Consider the following 16248-nt stretch of genomic DNA (forward strand, 5'->3'; position numbering starts at 1 on the left):
CCCAGGACTCAAGGTCAGCGAGAATATCTTGAATATGAAGCCACGCAAAGTAACCGACTGACTGGAAGTATGTGATAAATACTGTGATATCTCACACAGGTCATTCTGGGGATCATCTTTCCTCTCCTGATTCTCCTGCTGGATTTCCGTATTGGAGATGACGCTTCATATCAGGCACCGGGAGGCAAAGAGGAGGGCAAAGACAAAGACGATGACAACAAATCCAGCAAGGTCCTGCTGCGTGCTGACACTGCCGCATGAAGTTTGTTCTCCCATGTTATTGTAAAGCTGAGTCAAAGACAGGTCTGCTGAACGCTTTGCTGTGTTGCCACAGGAGGCACACGATGCCACGTCCCACAAAGGAGATGAAGAAGAGGGCAGCGCGAATGTCCGAAAAATCCCAATCGGCAAAAGGTTCTTTGAGTTTTACGACGCGCCCTTCACCAAATTCTGGTTCAACACAGTACGTTTTTTTGGGTTTGATTCCATTAGTTGGTATGTCGATTCATGGTCGATTAGTTAAATTTAAATTTATGGCTTTTGCCTCATCACAGATTTGCTATCTGGGATATTTGATGTTGTACAACTACATCATCCTGGTGAAAATGGAGCGGTGGCCGTCTATACAGGAGTGGACTGTCATTGCATACATCCTCACACTGGGCACTGAAAAAGTCAGACAGGTAAAGTTCAGACTCCTCCTCAGCTCGGTAGACTCAGAATATGTGAAGTACTAAAAGCGGCTGACTGTGTGCAGATTCTCATGTCTGAGCCGGGGAAGCTGAAGCAGAAGATCAGCGTGTGGCTGGAGGAGTACTGGAACATCACGGACCTGGTTGCCATCTGCACTTTCCTGCTGGGTTTGATGCTGCGGCTGCAGCACGAGCCCTACATGGGCTACGGCAGAGTCATATACTGCATAGACATCATCTTCTGGTACATCCGTGTGTTGGACATCTTTGGAGTCAACAAATACCTGGGACCCTACGTGATGATGATCGGGAAGATGGTAAGGACGGTTTGCCAAATCATCTGAAGCTCGTGTGACATGTATATAAATGAAATGAAAAATCACACTGTTTTTACCGTTTCCTTTCTTTCAGATGATTGACATGATGTACTTTGTGGTGATCATGCTGGTGGTGCTCATGAGCTTCGGCGTGGCCCGCCAAGCCATCCTTCACCCAGATGAGGAGCCCACATGGCGCCTGGCCAGAAATATCTTCTACATGCCCTACTGGATGATCTATGGAGAGGTTTTTGCGGACTCGATAGACCGTAAGACTAGAATTCATAGTAAGATTCTGTTTCCTGATTCTGGGCAGATGATCAGTGTTATGTTAATCTGTATGACTATCAAGCTCATATCTAATAACAATGCATTGAGCCCCCGTCAATACTTTGTCTCCCTCTGCTGGCACCATTGTAGTACGTGTTACTAAACACTGCTCCATTAGTAGAAGATGTCTGACTACCTCTTCTCCTCAGTCATGATCATCTGCCTTTAAGTTTTCTTTTTCTGTGAATGTTTCTTCTGTCAGGGTGAAGGCGACAAGCAGGCATTAAACAGCATCTTCTGTATATGTTTCACTAACTTCCACTAAATGGTGTTAAAACATTTGTTTACTTGTATTAAAAGTGGTAAAACTTCATCCCTTTTTTTCATTTGAACAAAGTTATACTGAAGATTTTAACATCGTCAGTGACTGTTGAGAGACGGATGAACATTTGTTGACAGTCATCCACCCTCTCTTGAACATCAGCTTGACCTTGACAGAAAAATTGCATGAAAAATCTTGTATTTATTGATTTGTAACGCTTTCTTGGTGTTTATCTGTGCTTTTCTGGGACCTTCCCTCAGTCTATGCGATGGAAATCAACCGTGAGTTCCCTTCAAGTCAAGAATGCAAATCCAATGGATCGAAGTTCTGAGAACAAGCCTACAGCTCTGATTTCCTCCCACAGCTCCATGTGGCGAACATCTATATGACGAAGATGGGAAGAAGCTCCCTCCGTGTATCCCTGGAGCCTGGCTCACGCCTGCTATCATGGCCTGTTACCTCCTCGTGGCAAACATTCTTCTGGTCAACCTGCTCATTGCAGTATTCAAGTAAACGCATGCTCTGAAAAGCCTGGCCAGCTTTTTATTTTCATGGAAACATCCGCTCTGTACTCACCAGTTTGCTGTTTCTCCCTCACGCAGCAACACGTTCTTTGAAGTCAAGTCCATTTCCAACCAGGTGTGGAAGTTTCAGCGGTACCAGCTGATCATGACCTTCCACGACCGTCCCATCCTGCCGCCGCCGCTCATCATCTTCAGCCACCTCTACATCCTCTTCAACAGGCTCTTTCGACGCTGCGCCAGGAAGAAGCAGGAGGGAGAGCTGGATGAAAAGGACCGAGGCCTCAGTTAGTCTTCTGTGTTTATTCTCTGTTTTATGTGACTTGTTGCTTTCATCCATAAACAACTTTATTAATGACTGGTATCTATTTTTTTCTCTAGAGCTCAGGTTGAATCCAGAGGAGCTTAAAAATCTTTATGAGTTTGAGGAACAATGTGTGGAGGAATATTTCCGTGAAAAAGAGGATGAGCAGCAGTCCTCCAGTGACGAGCGCATTAAGGTCACATCAGAAAGGTAAATATATCTTTCAAGTTTCGGTTTCAAATGGAATTCACTAATAAATCATCCATAAACTTCTCGTGTTCCCTGCAGAGTTGAGAATATGTCAATGCGTCTGGAGGAGGTGAATGAGAGGGAGAACACGATGAAGGCCTCCCTGCAGACCGTGGATCTCCGTCTTGCTCAGCTGGAAGAGATCCACGGGAGAATGGCGGTGGCGCTGGAAAAGCTTGCGGGAGTGGACAAGCTGGAGCTGACCAGGACCTACTCTCGAAATTCTTCCGTGTGCGACCCTTCGTCTCTGCTCCGCCAGGGCAGCATCAACAGCGCCGACGGCTACAGCCTGTACCGCTTCCACATGGACATGGAGGAGTTCGCGTCCAAGACGAAAGACGCAGACGAGACGGCGAAAAGTGGGCTGGAGAGACAGCGGAGTCTGCGCCAAGCCTCCAGCGTCAGCAACCTTAGCGGCAAGGAAGCTGGTCAGACCTTGGAGGTGGGCGGTTTGGACAGATCCAGGCCCAGCTCATGCGTGGACATTCTCATCTCCCCGTGCGAACAGAAGCCTGCTTCTGCGGCATCAAGTCAAGAGACCCTAACTAACAAGGGCAGCACGATGCTGCTGGACAGGCTCATGGACAAAAACAGACTGAAGCCCTCATCCCCTCCGAAAAGGACGAAATCCTTGAAGCACTATCCGGCTGAGGACCAGGCCGCCTCTCCTCTGACCAAGAGGAGGACGATGAGCACCATCATAGTGAGTCCTCCCGACGAGCCGGAGGAAGTGGTCGAGCCCATAGAAAGGGCCGAAATGCTAATAGGATCATCTTCCTCCCCAAAGAGGACAAAATCTCTGAGATATGTCCCGAGTGAAAGTCAAGCATCTCCCATCACGAAGAAGAGGGCGATGAGCAGCATCGTCTACAACCCGGCCGACGCCGGGGACGAAGAGCTGCAGACCGCAGACTACAGGTCACTGCTGGAACAAGTCACCAAGAGTCCAAACCAGTGGCCGGCAGATCTGGAGTATCAGGTGCATCCCAGCACCCTGGGCCACATGCCGAAAATCTCGACAGTCAGAAACCTGACTCAGCAGTTCCAAGCAAACACAGAACTCAAAAAACAAAGCGAGACTGAAGAGTCGCACTCAGAGAGGAAAGAAACTCCTCCGGCCGCAAAACCCGAACAGAATCTAAGAAAGCCAATGGCCAAAAGGAACCTTTCAGACGGTACGGAGTATCTGACCGTGGCCGATGCAAAGTATATGCCATCGCACAGGTCGCAGAGCTGGAACGCCACCGAGAGGAAGGCCAAGTCGTTCACAGTCAGCAGAGAGCGGAGAGCCTCCTGCAGCGACAGAGACCTTGATGGTGATCGTGGCAGAGTGTCGGCGGCGGAAGGAGAGGACGAGACCGCCAAGAAGACGGAGCTGCAAGACGAGGCACAGGACAAGAAATGAGTAAAGCAGGAAAGAGGAACATTAAACAAAAAGAGACGAGAACTGAGCAGAAGCAGTGTAGTAAAAAAAAAAAAAAACTTTTGTAAAGATTCACTTTCTTTATTGTCTTTACTTTTCATTGGTGTAACATACAGTAGTTCACAATCATTCACATCACAGTTCCCCCCCCCCATCACTGCGTTCTGCTGTGGGTTATGTGAAGGGAGCCTGTTGGACGGCGACGGATTCAGGAGAAAATAAAGCACAAACACAACTGCGAGCTGTGCCGACGTCTGAAACAGCGAACACATGACCTTCTGACACACGGTTAACATCTTCAAAATACTGCCTGTAAACGCTTTCTTTTTAATACTGTGTGCTTAATAGTGACCCCCCTCGGAGGTCTTCCTACAAACTCTCATGCAAATACTGTCAATCGGATATCGATATGTACAAATAACATCCACCATGAAACAAACAATCCTTTCACAGTTTCATTTTGACACAGAAGCCTGTATAAATAAAATAAAAGCTTGGCTAAAATAAAATAATAAAAAAAAAAGATAATACAGTAAGTTGTATCAATACATGTTTTTGTCATTTCTATCACATTGCTGTGATTTCTTCTAGGCACACAAAGAGAACAAATAGAAATTATGTTAAGTGCAACTTGGAGACCGTAAGCGTATTAATGCACATGATTTCACACAGACAAATACAATCAATGCTGAGCCTTGATATGTTTATATTACAGCATCATAGTAAATATGATAGTAGGTAGTGTGTAGAAAAAGATGCTACAAAATATGAAAGGATCTTAAAGTGGTTTCTTTATTGCAGGTGCATTTCAATAAATTTGAAAATGTAATTCAAACAGTGACATATATTTTAGATTATGTCAAGATATTGTTTTTTTCTTTTTTAAACTGGAGGCCGTGATTATCATAAGTGAGATTTTTTTTTAAATCCTTTTTGTGTTGGGAGTGTTTGGAATGAGTGTCAAAGCAATTCACTTTTTGCTGTCGTTCAAACTTTTTGAGATGCACCTGTGTAAGACGGCTGTGTTTAACCAGATGGAGGCCCACGGCGAGCAGGCACTGCACGGCGAGCTACAAACCACCGCTGATGGTCACGCAGAAGTCTTTTGCATGAGTGGATTTAAAAAGAAAAAAAAAAAAAGGTTATCAGGCCTCATTCCTCATTGATCCTCTGCTGGTAGGCAGATCAGGGCGGCGTCTCAGCCGCCCGTAAAGCTGTCAGCTCAGCTGGCAGAAAAAGCCCCCCGACTCAGACCAGTGCTGCTGCCGCCGCTGCCAGGAGGCCCGAGAGCGCTCCGGGACAGCAAGGTCACGCTGGAAAGGTGAACGCTGCGGACCAGCAGCCTAGAGGAGCGAACACTTGAAGATCTTGATCCGCTTCGACTTCTTCTCTGTGATCTTCACTGGTTTTCCCGATCCTCCAGCGGTGCTGTCAGTCTGTCAACAACATCACAATTTAAAAAAAAAATAAAAATACAGTGACTAAAAGCTTCACTACAAAGCGTGGCCATCTATTTTAGGAGTCTCTTCACAACTTACGTTCTTTAAGCTGAGATTATGCAATATGTCTCTTCCCATTGTATAAAAAGCCTGATTTGATAAAAAAAATACAAAGAGAAAAGTTATGAATATGTTGCATGCATGTCATGTCACGTGGGTTACAAATTCTGCTTACCTCTTCTACGTTTAAGCTAGACTTTGCACTGGTTTCCAAGAACTTCACTCCATAATCAATAGCCAGCTGAGGAAGAGAAGAGCACAATGTGACTGTCACTGAATGCAAATTCTAAACTGCATTAGCATTTGTGTGGGTTGACTTCCTCTTTTAAGAAATGACTGTGCACGCTGCGGGGACTCACTTTTTCACCTCGGTCTTTAGACACCTGCCTCCTGTCAGTCATGTCACATTTGTTACCCAGGATCATCTTCTCCACATCCGACGAGGCATGCTGAGGACATTGAAAACACCCATTATGCAACCTTATGTAACTAAATGACTTTATTATGGGCACAGAAATGGGCTCATTGAATGAAAAAATACAAAACAATAACAAAACATACTGAAATACAGATATTTCAACCCCCTTTTTCTGCACTTAGTTTTAGTGCAAAGAAATGTAAAAGTGCTTTCTCTTATAATCTTAAGAGAACAAAATAATTAAGACAATTTTCTGAAAACAGGAAGAACATTAAAGTATGGAAGCATCAAGCATACACTATACTAAAGATATATCATAGATATTACTGTTAATTTCCCCACAGATAAATAAGTAGAAGTAAAATATAACATAGGAAACCACTGACTGTTATCGTAATCTTTTCAAGTACTATTAGAATCATTTATGTTCCAATTAAATATATTTTTCTTGGTAAGATGAAATGTTTATGAACATGAAAACACTTGTAATCCCTTATTTTTATACAGTATTACAAAATAAATAACTGAAGCTGTGGCCATTCATTCGAATGTGTTTCAATGAAAGGAAGTATAATTTTACACTGGTGCCATTTGTAAAATCCCCTGATTGCTAAATACATTCAAATGTGTTGACATGTATGTCCTCCGTTTCAACCACTTCCTCTGCTGCACTGACTGAATATATGACTTGATTTTGTGTTTCTGCCTCTGCATCTGAAATCTTCTCTTCAAGTCAATGTTCACAAAAATGCATGTTTTCAAGATGAACCTTAAGCAATAATAATATTAATGAAGACGCTTCATTCATTCCAAATTGTTTTTCAGCCATCCAAAGGATTCAACCCATTATGATCGTGATCAACCAGAACTCCACAACACTCAGTGGCAGTGTTTTGGCAGTGGGAATTGAACCTCTACACCACCACTGTCCAACACACTCCATCACTGCTGCATCAGAAAATGTTTCTTTCTGAGTCTCACATTATGCAAAGTAAGTTTGCAGGCCAGAACAAATCTTTTAATGCACCTGTTTTGGCCCACGATACTTTAGTGGGTCTTTCGTCATATCTGTAGTCAAATGGGCCAATGGAGTTTAAGAGCAGTGGGCCTCAAACCTCATTAAAACCTTATTATAACTTCAAGTAACTCCATAATATAAAAATACAGTATAATGTGTCCAGTGATGATTTTAAACTGCATTTTAAAGCCAGGGATGGGCTAAATAAATACATGACTTGAACTATCAGAAGTTCAGAACTTACCTCTTCGATATTTCTAATCCAGTTTTTGATATTTTCAAAAGACTTCTCATTGCAGATGTCGTAGACCAACATAATGCCCTGTTAGAGAAGAAATAAACAAATTCGTGACAATCTGCAAGGGAAGCTTTCACATCTGGGTGACAGTGAGAAGATGAGCACCCACCATTGCTCCTCTATAGTAAGCTGTCGTGATGGTGCGAAACCTCTCCTGTCCTGCGGTGTCCCTGAACACATCACATGAAAAAAGATCACATCTAGGAGGAAGTGCGCTGCATCAAAGTGCAGATTCATCAGTTTCGCATCTAAAAACAGGAACAGGAAGCTCGGAACACACTTACCAGATCTGAAGTTTGACTCTCTTTCCATCCAGCTCTATTGTTCGGATTTTGAAGTCTATTCCTGCATTTTGACAGGAGAGAGAGCATTCAGAGCAGCATCAGCTCAAGCATGCTGCATCAATTAGTTACATGACATCATTGAGTTTGTGTCATGCCTCAGATGCCACACCAAAACCATTGTTTTTTTATGGTTTAAGCACAATAACTTTCACTGTTAGATATTATCACAGAAATAATAAGAATTTGGGGACTATGTGAAGTGGCATATAATAAAAGTTAACATGATTATAACAGTATTTTGGACACACTGACTTCAACACAAACCCTAGTGGGATGAAGTCTGGAAAGATCAGAAATATTCAGAAGAATTCATCTCAAACTGATGGCAAATGAGCTTTCAAGGACAGAATATCACAATTTGGATCTCAGTGCCATTGTCTTGCTCTTATGCAGTACCAGCCCCTTTAGACAGCGTGGATCTGAGCGATCAAACTACCAAAAAAATATCAACATCAAAGGTATTATCAGCAGTAAAAGCGATCTACGTGCTCACCTGGGAGTAAAATGTGAAGTAGAGACGACGTGAGCTTTGTGTTTGATTCTGAGGGGCGTCTGCGGGGTACTCACCTATTGTGGAAATGAAGGTGGTGTTGAAGGAGTCCTCGCTGAATCTGAACAGCAGACATGTCTTTCCCACCCCGCTGTCTCCGATCAGCAACAGTTTGAACAGATAGTCGTACGTCTTCGCCATTTAAACCAGCGTTCGGTTCTCTCAAGGCCGCGCCGAGCCGGGAACTGCCCCAGTCTGAAGCCCTCAGCTGTCTGTGTAGCAGAAGCGAAAGACCACCAGCGTCCCGGTGCCCCGCCAATGACGGCACGCGCCGCTTTGCATCATGGGAAGTGGAGTTTTATAGGATAGCGGCCTTTTAAATTTTTATTTATTTTACCCATCCCTTTATCATGAAGAAACATAACTTTAATTTCAGAACTATGAGGATTATGAGGACAAAAATACTATACTTTATTTTTAAATAACATATTGTCGTATCAGACTCGTCTGAGCATTTCAGAAACTGCTATTCTACTTCCTTTTTTCAAGAACTTTATTGATTTATTTTTATGACGCCATGAACTAATTAAAACCCACTCACCCAAAGGCCAAAAAAAAAAAAAAAAAAAAAAAAAAAAAGATACTGCTGCGTTTGTAGAATTTGTAGAATTTGAAAAGATTGTGACTTTTCATTTTGAGGGTACTTGTCTGGTCATAGCATGTTATATAACAGTCATACACATTTTTCAGAAATCTGTTGAGAAATATGTGTAAAGTGATATGAAAGTATAGAAATGTGTGTGGTTTTGATCTGCTAGGGTTTTCTGCACTTTTACAACCTGTGCCATTCATTATAACAGTGTTCAACTCTAAGCAGGATGATTCTAAAGTGTGATTACTGAATATTGGAGAAGGGGTAGGATTAATTTTTTAATTTTTTTTAACCAACTTGGCATATGTTTACTTCAGGTTTATAATATAAGTATGTAAGTCTATCTGTCTGTGCATGTGTGTAGCAATAATTTTAGAAAGAGTTCAAGGACATAAGGCCAGTAATTTCAATTTTCCAGTATTTCAGTGAGCACCTTATAATATGACCAATCAAACTAAGTTTTATTAACACAGTTTGTGTTTTTAAGAATGAAGGAGAGCTCTAGCGTAATTTTTATGAACATACTTGGTTCATACATTATAAATTTGAAAAAAGGACTCCAGAAAAAAAAAGTCCAATGTACATTTTGTGTTGTGAGTAAACAGTTGATGAAATTATGAAACAATACCTTGCAGTTTGTAGATTTCAGGCAGGAAGACATCCTGTGCTCTGTTTACTGCAGTCAGCACGCGCATGCGCACTGTGAGACCAGCGCGGTGAAAATGCCTGTAAGTTACAAAGTTGTGGCATAAAACGTTTTCCTTGATGAGTTTATGTGCATTACTGTCACCTGTCTGTGCGGGTTTTTAGTCTCCGAATCCCTTGCGTGCGTTTAGTGTTGACACGGTGAAGCCTCGGAGTTGTGTTGTTGTTTCTGAGCACATGGAGATTGGTAGTTAGCTAGCTTAGCTGTCCGGGTGACGACTATTTGCTGAAACGCAACCGATATTCATGTGGAGGGATGTCGATCCGGGAAACAGTCTATAACAAGGCCTGTTTCGATAGTGTCTTTCACCACTAACTGGACACAGATTATATTTTATCCGTTCATAGTCATGGGTTATAACTGAGTCATCAGGATGCTTTTATTCACTACTGTCATACCACAGATTGATACTCAAATGCAAATTCAGTAAGATGGTTTCGTTTGTAGCTGGCCAAAGACCTCCTCCACCCTACGATCGACCAGGAGAGACGACAACACAAGAAGAAGAGACTGGTTCAGAGTCCTAATTCCTATTTTATGGATGTGAAGTGCCCAGGTAACTTTATAACGGTCATCCTCTCTCATTTTACACTATTTCAATCATTTAATGTGAAACAGTATTCACAGTTGAGAATATAAATCATAAGGGGGATTTAATACTAATAACCTCAAAAGTATCAATTGTTTATAGGTTTGGATAAAACTTCTGGCTGACTTTTTCACAATACAAGTCCAGCTTTGTTCCTCCCATGATTTTAAAGCTAGTATGATGCTACTCATGCATTGGGCATGTAAGTTGACCATGAGAAGAATGGAACATTTTTGTACACTATATTTCTGTACACATCCTCATTGGTGTGTCATGGATAAAAAGCTGAGAGAAAGGATCAATTCTGATTTGTAGTCACAGCAGATGAAACATTTGCTTACCCATATGACCCATAGATGCCCTCTGACACAGATCCCAAATCTGCCTAAGTGAATCAGCTGTTTGGCTGTTTGTTTGCAGGCTGCTACAAGATCACCACTGTGTTCAGTCATGCACAGACAGTGGTGCTGTGTGTGGGATGCTCCACAGTGCTGTGTCAGCCCAAAGGAGGAAAGGCTCGCCTGACAGAGGGTAACCCCACCTATCCAACCCCAAAAAAAGAGGACCAACTTCCCAAATACAAAGATTAATTTGTTTTTTTTCCTTTACCCTTCCACAGGTTGCTCTTTCAGGAGGAAGCAGCATTAAACATTTCTTCAACACACTTTCATACATTTCACAATTTTCTGTTGATTCCAGTGTCTTGTTTTTGCCAATAACAAGCTGTTGTACAAATGAGTTCAAGTTTTATAATGGAAGGTCTTAAAGGTGAAATGGTAAGAAATCGTAAGAAATCAATAAACACTTTTAAATGAAGTATCTTTTGGATTTTTTTTTATTGACGAATCATTAGAAATCTTTGAGACTTTAAATAACCTTCACAGAAAGCATAAAAGTCATTGTTTCCGCTTCTGGATGGAAAAAAAAAAAACCATTGTGCCACAAACGTTTGAAGAAACATACATACAGAAAGACACTGATCTTAGACAATACACCAACACCAAATACAGAAATTTTAGGAGCACATTGCTCCAATTACATTCATCTTGCTGACAAAAAGATCACAAAAATGAACTCTGTGTGCTCGGTTCCAAAGACACAAGTGAAATTTTGCTTTGACTGGACAAAGAAAGGAAATCTCGGAACATTACCCAAAATCCTGACATTGTTTCAAATTGACAAATCACTTCACAAATCACTGTGTCTGACACTGCACTCCACTTCTTGGACTCTCATCATCTTCCTCGTAGGCTTCCCTGCTGTAGTGTCTCTGCTGGTTCTCATCCTCTACCTCCATGAGATCAACCTCCTCCATATCATCTGTAATCATCACGTCTTCTCTGGGGGGAAGTAATCTCTCCAGCTGGAACATGAGATGCTCCGGGAGCCAGTGTTTTTCTGGGAACTCCACCTGCAGGACAAGTTAAAAGTGGTCAAAATTGACTTTTCTTTTAAACAATCGTGGCGTCGCAGAGAGGCTGGTAAACCATATCATATTTTTTTTATCTCTCACCTCAAACTGAATGATGAGCTGCCCCTTCTCATAGGGATCCTTGTAAATTGGCATACCCTCTTTCTGAACACATTTCACATCATTGTGCTTAATGATTTCACCTGTTGTGAGCAAAAACAAGTTGTTAAAAATAAAATATTTCGAACATAAAAAGAAGAAGTGGAAGACTAGCCGACGGCAAACACTGACCTGGCTCTGAGTTAATGATGAGCGTTCTGTTGTCCAGGGTTTGAATGGTCTTCTTGAAGCCACACAAGGCTTCCACCAGTTTGAGCTTCTGCTTCATTATTAAATCATCGCCTTGTCTCTGGAAAACGGGGTGGTCCTTTTGATCCAGTACAATCACAACGTCTCCAGGCTCCAGGCCAGGCTCCTGGTCACCTTCTCCATGGAATGTAATTTTCTGACTGTCTTTCATCCCTGAAAAAGAAATTCAAATAAGTTTATTTTTCTTCCTGAAGGATTTACACCAGTGTACGTTGATGATTTTTTTTCCTTTCTTCAAATTGTTACCTTTGTCGATGTGAACTTCGAGAATTTTCCTTTTGCGTTCTACTTTGTGTCCGTTGCAGTTTTTGCAGCGGTCCTTGGAGCTGAATTTCTCGCCCTGCCCCTGGCAGTCTGAGCACATGCTTTGGATCTGCTGAATCATGCCCGGTCCAATCTGCTGCACTCTGACCTGGACTCCTCTTCCTTTGCAGGTTGAGCACTTCTCTAAGGTACCTTTCTTGCCACCATATCCTGTATAAGGAACAAGATGGGAGTCAAATATCAATGTTGACTTTTATAAATTAGCCGCAATTATAACTTAGAATTGCAGTTTTGCCTAAAACTTCATTAAAACTCAGGTCTTAAAATTGCATATTAAGTTTTTGTATTATTTCTACTTGTGTATTATATGACTTGTGCTTTAAAATAAACATTTTTCCAACTGCCGTGCTCCCACCAGACAGTCCTTAAACCAGCAATACTGACCGTCACATTTTTCACAAATTACATTCTTCTGGAGTCCAAGTTTCCTTGTGGCGCCATTATACATCTCCTCCAGCGTAACAGACAGTTGGTGGACAACATTTTTCCCTACAGAAACATAAATTTCCCATTATAGATGCATAAACAGAAAAAAAAAGTAAACATTTCACTTTGTCCTACATCACAAGCTATATCTTACCTCTCCTCTCTCTGTGCATCTGCCCGCCACCTCCAAAGAACATGTTGAAGATGTCCATGGGGGAGCTTCCTCCACCGATGCCTCCCTCTTTGATGGCTTGCTCTCCTCCTTGGTCATACAGGTCTCGCTTCTTCGCATCTGACAGCACCTCATAGGCTTGTGATATAGTTTTGAACTATGGAAATAAAAAGAACGAAGCTGAATTTAAAACTTTTGGAAATCATATTATGGATCATCTGATCCTTTTATTAAGAATGCATCCGCTATTATGCTGAGACTTTGGGTGGAGTGACAGGAAAGGAAAATGCACATTGTTAGCTTCCAGATAATGAGAAATGGGCCGTTTGAGAGGGACACCAACATTTTTCTACTGCGACGTGTTTTGTCCGAGCGACACAGTTTGACTGATGTGCTTACTAATTAAAGGTCACAGAGCTACTTCTCATACTTCACTGAATGAAGTAGTTGACATTTATTTATTTTGAGGAAAATTCCTTCAATCTAACTCCAACTGAAAGGCTAAACATTAGTTTTCACACTCGGTAAAAGATCCCTGACACCACCTAGTGACTACTGCGGGATGTGTGCCAACAGTGATGTCCAAGTTTAGGAGATTTTTTTTAAGACAGAGTGACAAATGTGAGGCAGACTGTAAATTATGTTCTCACAAAATATCAAGAGGTGAAAGCCAGTTCATACAACACCAGCAACTTAATCGCCAGTGACATTTGGACAAAGAGATTTCCCAATGCTGATCATTAGTTTAGCTCATTAGCTCTGCACATAACTTGAGTCACGCTTTAAGAGTTTTTGGGCTAACAGGCCAGTCTAGAGCAGCAAGCACAGCACAGAGCAGTGTGCAGATAGGCTCAAGGTACAACTCTCTGCATGCTGTAGGCTGTAAAGTGATCAGGTGAGCAGAGCATTTATGAAGAGGCTTTGCAGAGAGGATTCATGGCATTGCAGAGCCTCCGCACATGGAGTATGAATTAGGCTTCATGGCACTAGCATCAGTATTCAGTATCTGCAAGTAGCTAAAGGTTAGTACTCAATTGTACTAATCTTTCATAAAAAGTGGTATCGGTGTATCCCTACACTTGAAAGTTATCCAGCATTCAGACAATAAATTCTTGAAAAACTGAGTGTCTTGAAAACATCATGTAGTGATGTAAAATAAAACATGTTCAGTACCAGCAAAAATCTAAATAACTGTATATTTTTGTTCAACATGAGGATTCTTTAATATCAGTTGTCAGTAAAGTGTTAGTGTACCTGGGCTTCCAGTTATAATGCAGTTTCTCTCTCATAAAGCAAACAAGCACTTACGTTTAACTCCAAAAGTAGGAGTATATTTCTGAGTCTACAGCTACTGAAATGAACAAATGAGTGAAGTGTAACTTTACTTGAAGCCAAGTTTAAAGTGGTGTTGTATTTTATGACCCAGCTATTGCACAACAGAATGTCTGTGCACAGCCCCAGCTGCAGGGTTTTCTAGAAACAGGATGAACAGTGAAGATTTTACATAAAATATGCCCTAATAAAACAGCCAGTTTAAGGGTTAAATCATATACTATTTATTCAAGTTTATTCCAGTTTTGTAGTTCATTTCAGAAATTCAATTCAAAACATTTTTAAAAATTGTTTATTTAATAAAGAATTTAAATGAATTTGGGAAGTCGCCGGTTGGGAGTCGATCTGGATCTTTTCAGAGGGTCGATCCATGGGATCGGTTCATCTTCCTGTTCCTGAAAAGCGCAGCTGCGACCAGACGCTTCCAGAAAGTTCCAGGCGTCCGTCCGTCAGCGTGCAGTTTAAAATTAGAAAGGCCGCTTCCAGCAGCCCATAAACGGATGCGGAGGCACCGCGGAGCCCCTTCAAACGTCTCTTACCCTCTCTCCTTCGCTGGGGTTTTTGTCGGGGTGATATTTCAGAGCGAGTTTTCTGTACGCCTTCTTGATTTCTTCCGGTGAGGCCGTGGGGCTCACGCCCAGGAGGTCGTAGTAACCGGTTTCTCGAACCATCGTGACGAGTCTTAAAACAAAACAAAACACACGGAGATAAGAACAAAATGTCACGTTACGTCAATTCGCTCGTTTTCAATGTCGCCGTTAGTCAAGCCGATATTACACAACCGCCGCTCACAGCGGCTGGAATGTCTTACTAATCTGAATGCTGCACATTAAAAAGAGAGTCGAAGCCTCGTGCCGATTAGAAGCGAGGAGGACGTGTGGTCGTGGTTGCACGTGAAGCTCGCGCTGACTGAATTAAAAAAGATGAATTTCTTCCTCCTCGTGACAGTCCGGGATACTTACTGCTCAGGAGTCCGCTCGCGGAGCCTTCGACTGGTGTCTGCGGGTTTGTGAGGGAGACGCGAGTCCTTTATAACCGCGGTGAACGGCGGAGAACTTTCTGGAGAGCTCTGGGGCCGGATGTGTGGAACGAAACCTGAGGGAGGGGGAGCTCTCAGCCAGTCCCTGCGCCCTGCAAAACTCCCATTCTCGAACATAGACATACCTGAAGCATATAAATGCTTCCAACTAAAAATACTGTGTTGTTTAAAGTGATTCTAATGCCACAAATAGAAAATATGATTAATGCATGAGTTAATTTAAGTTTTGATTGCTTTCTCCTTTGCTTTATATAAAATATCCACCTTGAAAACACATTTCTTGGAGAAATAATTTAAAAACACTAACCAAAGCTGCATTTTCTGAAAAGATTAAATTAAGTTAGTATGTACGGTAGTTAAAGCAGTCTGCAACAATGCAGTTTCAGCATTATGTGAAATTGTGGTCGGTCAATGTTGGGCAGGGACATTGAAATTATTATAAGAAAAGAGGAACAAAGCTCAACCAAACTGCATGTTTTTGCATGCATGCATTGTTATTAAAACACAAAAATATAAAGTGCTCTTACATTGTAGTCACATTTAATTGTACTGTTATCTGACGCATCCATATATCTTTTACACTGCTTTATTCTGTTCAGGGTGCTGGAGCTAATCCCAGCTGTGGTCTCTACACCCTGAAGAGACCACCACAACATCAGGACAAATAGAGACAAAGTGGCTTGAAACATATCCTGGATCAGTATATGTCAGTTCATTGTTTCCATTTTCTGCAAAGACAAAAAGCAGCTTCAATAAATGTAGCAATGATTTGGATGTATTATGTAAGGTGGTTGTAAATATGAGGGCTGCACATTGTAGTTACAACCACACTCACCTCACAGTGGGGGGTCTGGGGATCCTTTGTGTGTGTGTGTGTGTGTGTGTGTGTGTGTGTGTGTGTGTGTGTGTGTGTGTGTGTGTGTGTGTGTGAGTGAGTGAGTTATTTGTAACTATATGACAATAGTACTATTCATTGTAAATGTGTCACAAATTTTTGAAAAAGGCTTGAACTAGAAAAAGGTTTGTAATAAAAAAAAAATAGTTGGAACCGAAGTCCATTGTT

General features: G+C 41.9%; 4 protein-coding genes across 4 annotated transcripts; 2 read left to right on the plus strand and 2 right to left on the minus strand.

Annotated features, from left to right (window-relative positions):
* The first annotated feature begins 1768 nt into the window (after positions 1-1768).
* Positions 1769-4080, plus strand: LOC115391618 (transient receptor potential cation channel subfamily M member 1-like). The gene is made up of 5 exons (XM_030095901.1): positions 1769-1882; positions 1966-2110; positions 2204-2409; positions 2504-2636; positions 2715-4080. The coding sequence occupies exons 1-5, from the start codon at positions 1870-1872 to the stop codon at positions 4078-4080; spliced, it is 1863 nt and encodes a 620-aa protein (XP_029951761.1). The 5' UTR covers positions 1769-1869.
* An 89-nt stretch (positions 4081-4169) lies between these two features.
* Positions 4170-8467, minus strand: LOC115392531 (ras-related protein Rab-8B). The gene is made up of 8 exons (XM_030097203.1): positions 8243-8467; positions 7616-7676; positions 7441-7501; positions 7278-7355; positions 5957-6046; positions 5773-5838; positions 5637-5687; positions 4170-5534 (listed from the first exon to the last, which is right to left on the minus strand). Exons 1-8 carry the CDS (start codon positions 8364-8366, stop codon positions 5442-5444), a joined length of 624 nt encoding a protein of 207 aa, XP_029953063.1. The 5' UTR covers positions 8367-8467; the 3' UTR covers positions 4170-5441.
* Positions 8468-9504: 1037 nt separating this feature from the next.
* Positions 9505-10933, plus strand: rps27l (ribosomal protein S27 like). Its single transcript, XM_030097207.1, has 4 exons — positions 9505-9545; positions 9971-10079; positions 10533-10643; positions 10732-10933. Exons 1-4 carry the CDS (start codon positions 9540-9542, stop codon positions 10758-10760), a joined length of 255 nt encoding a protein of 84 aa, XP_029953067.1. The 5' UTR covers positions 9505-9539; the 3' UTR covers positions 10761-10933.
* On the minus strand, positions 10932-15237 carry dnaja (DnaJ heat shock protein family (Hsp40) member A). Its single transcript, XM_030097198.1, has 8 exons — positions 15109-15237; positions 14686-14827; positions 12797-12971; positions 12601-12705; positions 12139-12366; positions 11815-12045; positions 11626-11726; positions 10932-11523 (listed from the first exon to the last, which is right to left on the minus strand). The coding sequence occupies exons 2-8, from the start codon at positions 14815-14817 to the stop codon at positions 11308-11310; spliced, it is 1188 nt and encodes a 395-aa protein (XP_029953058.1). The 5' UTR covers positions 14818-14827; positions 15109-15237; the 3' UTR covers positions 10932-11307.
* Positions 15238-16248: the final 1011 nt, after the last annotated feature.

The sequence above is a fragment of the Salarias fasciatus genome, chromosome 7 (assembly GCF_902148845.1).
Source record: "Salarias fasciatus chromosome 7, fSalaFa1.1, whole genome shotgun sequence".
Classification (NCBI taxonomy): Eukaryota; Metazoa; Chordata; class Actinopteri; order Blenniiformes; family Blenniidae; genus Salarias; species Salarias fasciatus.

Coding starts and splice junctions, on each gene's coding strand:
- LOC115391618 (XM_030095901.1), top strand. Junction 2,111..2,203: donor CTGCTCATTGCAGTATTCAA/GTAAACGCATGC, acceptor TCCCTCACGCAG/CAACACGTTCTTTGAAGTCA. Junction 2,410..2,503: donor TGAAAAGGACCGAGGCCTCA/GTTAGTCTTCTG, acceptor TTTTTTCTCTAG/AGCTCAGGTTGAATCCAGAG.
- LOC115392531 (XM_030097203.1), bottom strand. CDS start 8,366: ATGGCGAAGACGTACGACTATCTGTTCAAACTGTTGCTGATCGGAGAC. Junction 6,047..7,277: donor GGATTAGAAATATCGAAGAG/GTAAGTTCTGAA, acceptor CAATGTCCTCAG/CATGCCTCGTCGGATGTGGA. Junction 5,535..5,636: donor ATAATCTCAGCTTAAAGAAC/GTAAGTTGTGAA, acceptor TGTTGTTGACAG/ACTGACAGCACCGCTGGAGG.
- rps27l (XM_030097207.1), top strand. Junction 10,080..10,532: donor TATGGATGTGAAGTGCCCAG/GTAACTTTATAA, acceptor GTTTGTTTGCAG/GCTGCTACAAGATCACCACT. Junction 10,644..10,731: donor AAAGGCTCGCCTGACAGAGG/GTAACCCCACCT, acceptor ACCCTTCCACAG/GTTGCTCTTTCAGGAGGAAG.
- dnaja (XM_030097198.1), bottom strand. CDS start 14,817: ATGGTTCGAGAAACCGGTTACTACGACCTCCTGGGCGTGAGCCCCACG. Junction 12,972..14,685: donor ACCCCAGCGAAGGAGAGAGG/GTAAGAGACGTT, acceptor TTATTTCCATAG/TTCAAAACTATATCACAAGC. Junction 11,727..11,814: donor CATCATTAACTCAGAGCCAG/GTCAGTGTTTGC, acceptor TGCTCACAACAG/GTGAAATCATTAAGCACAAT.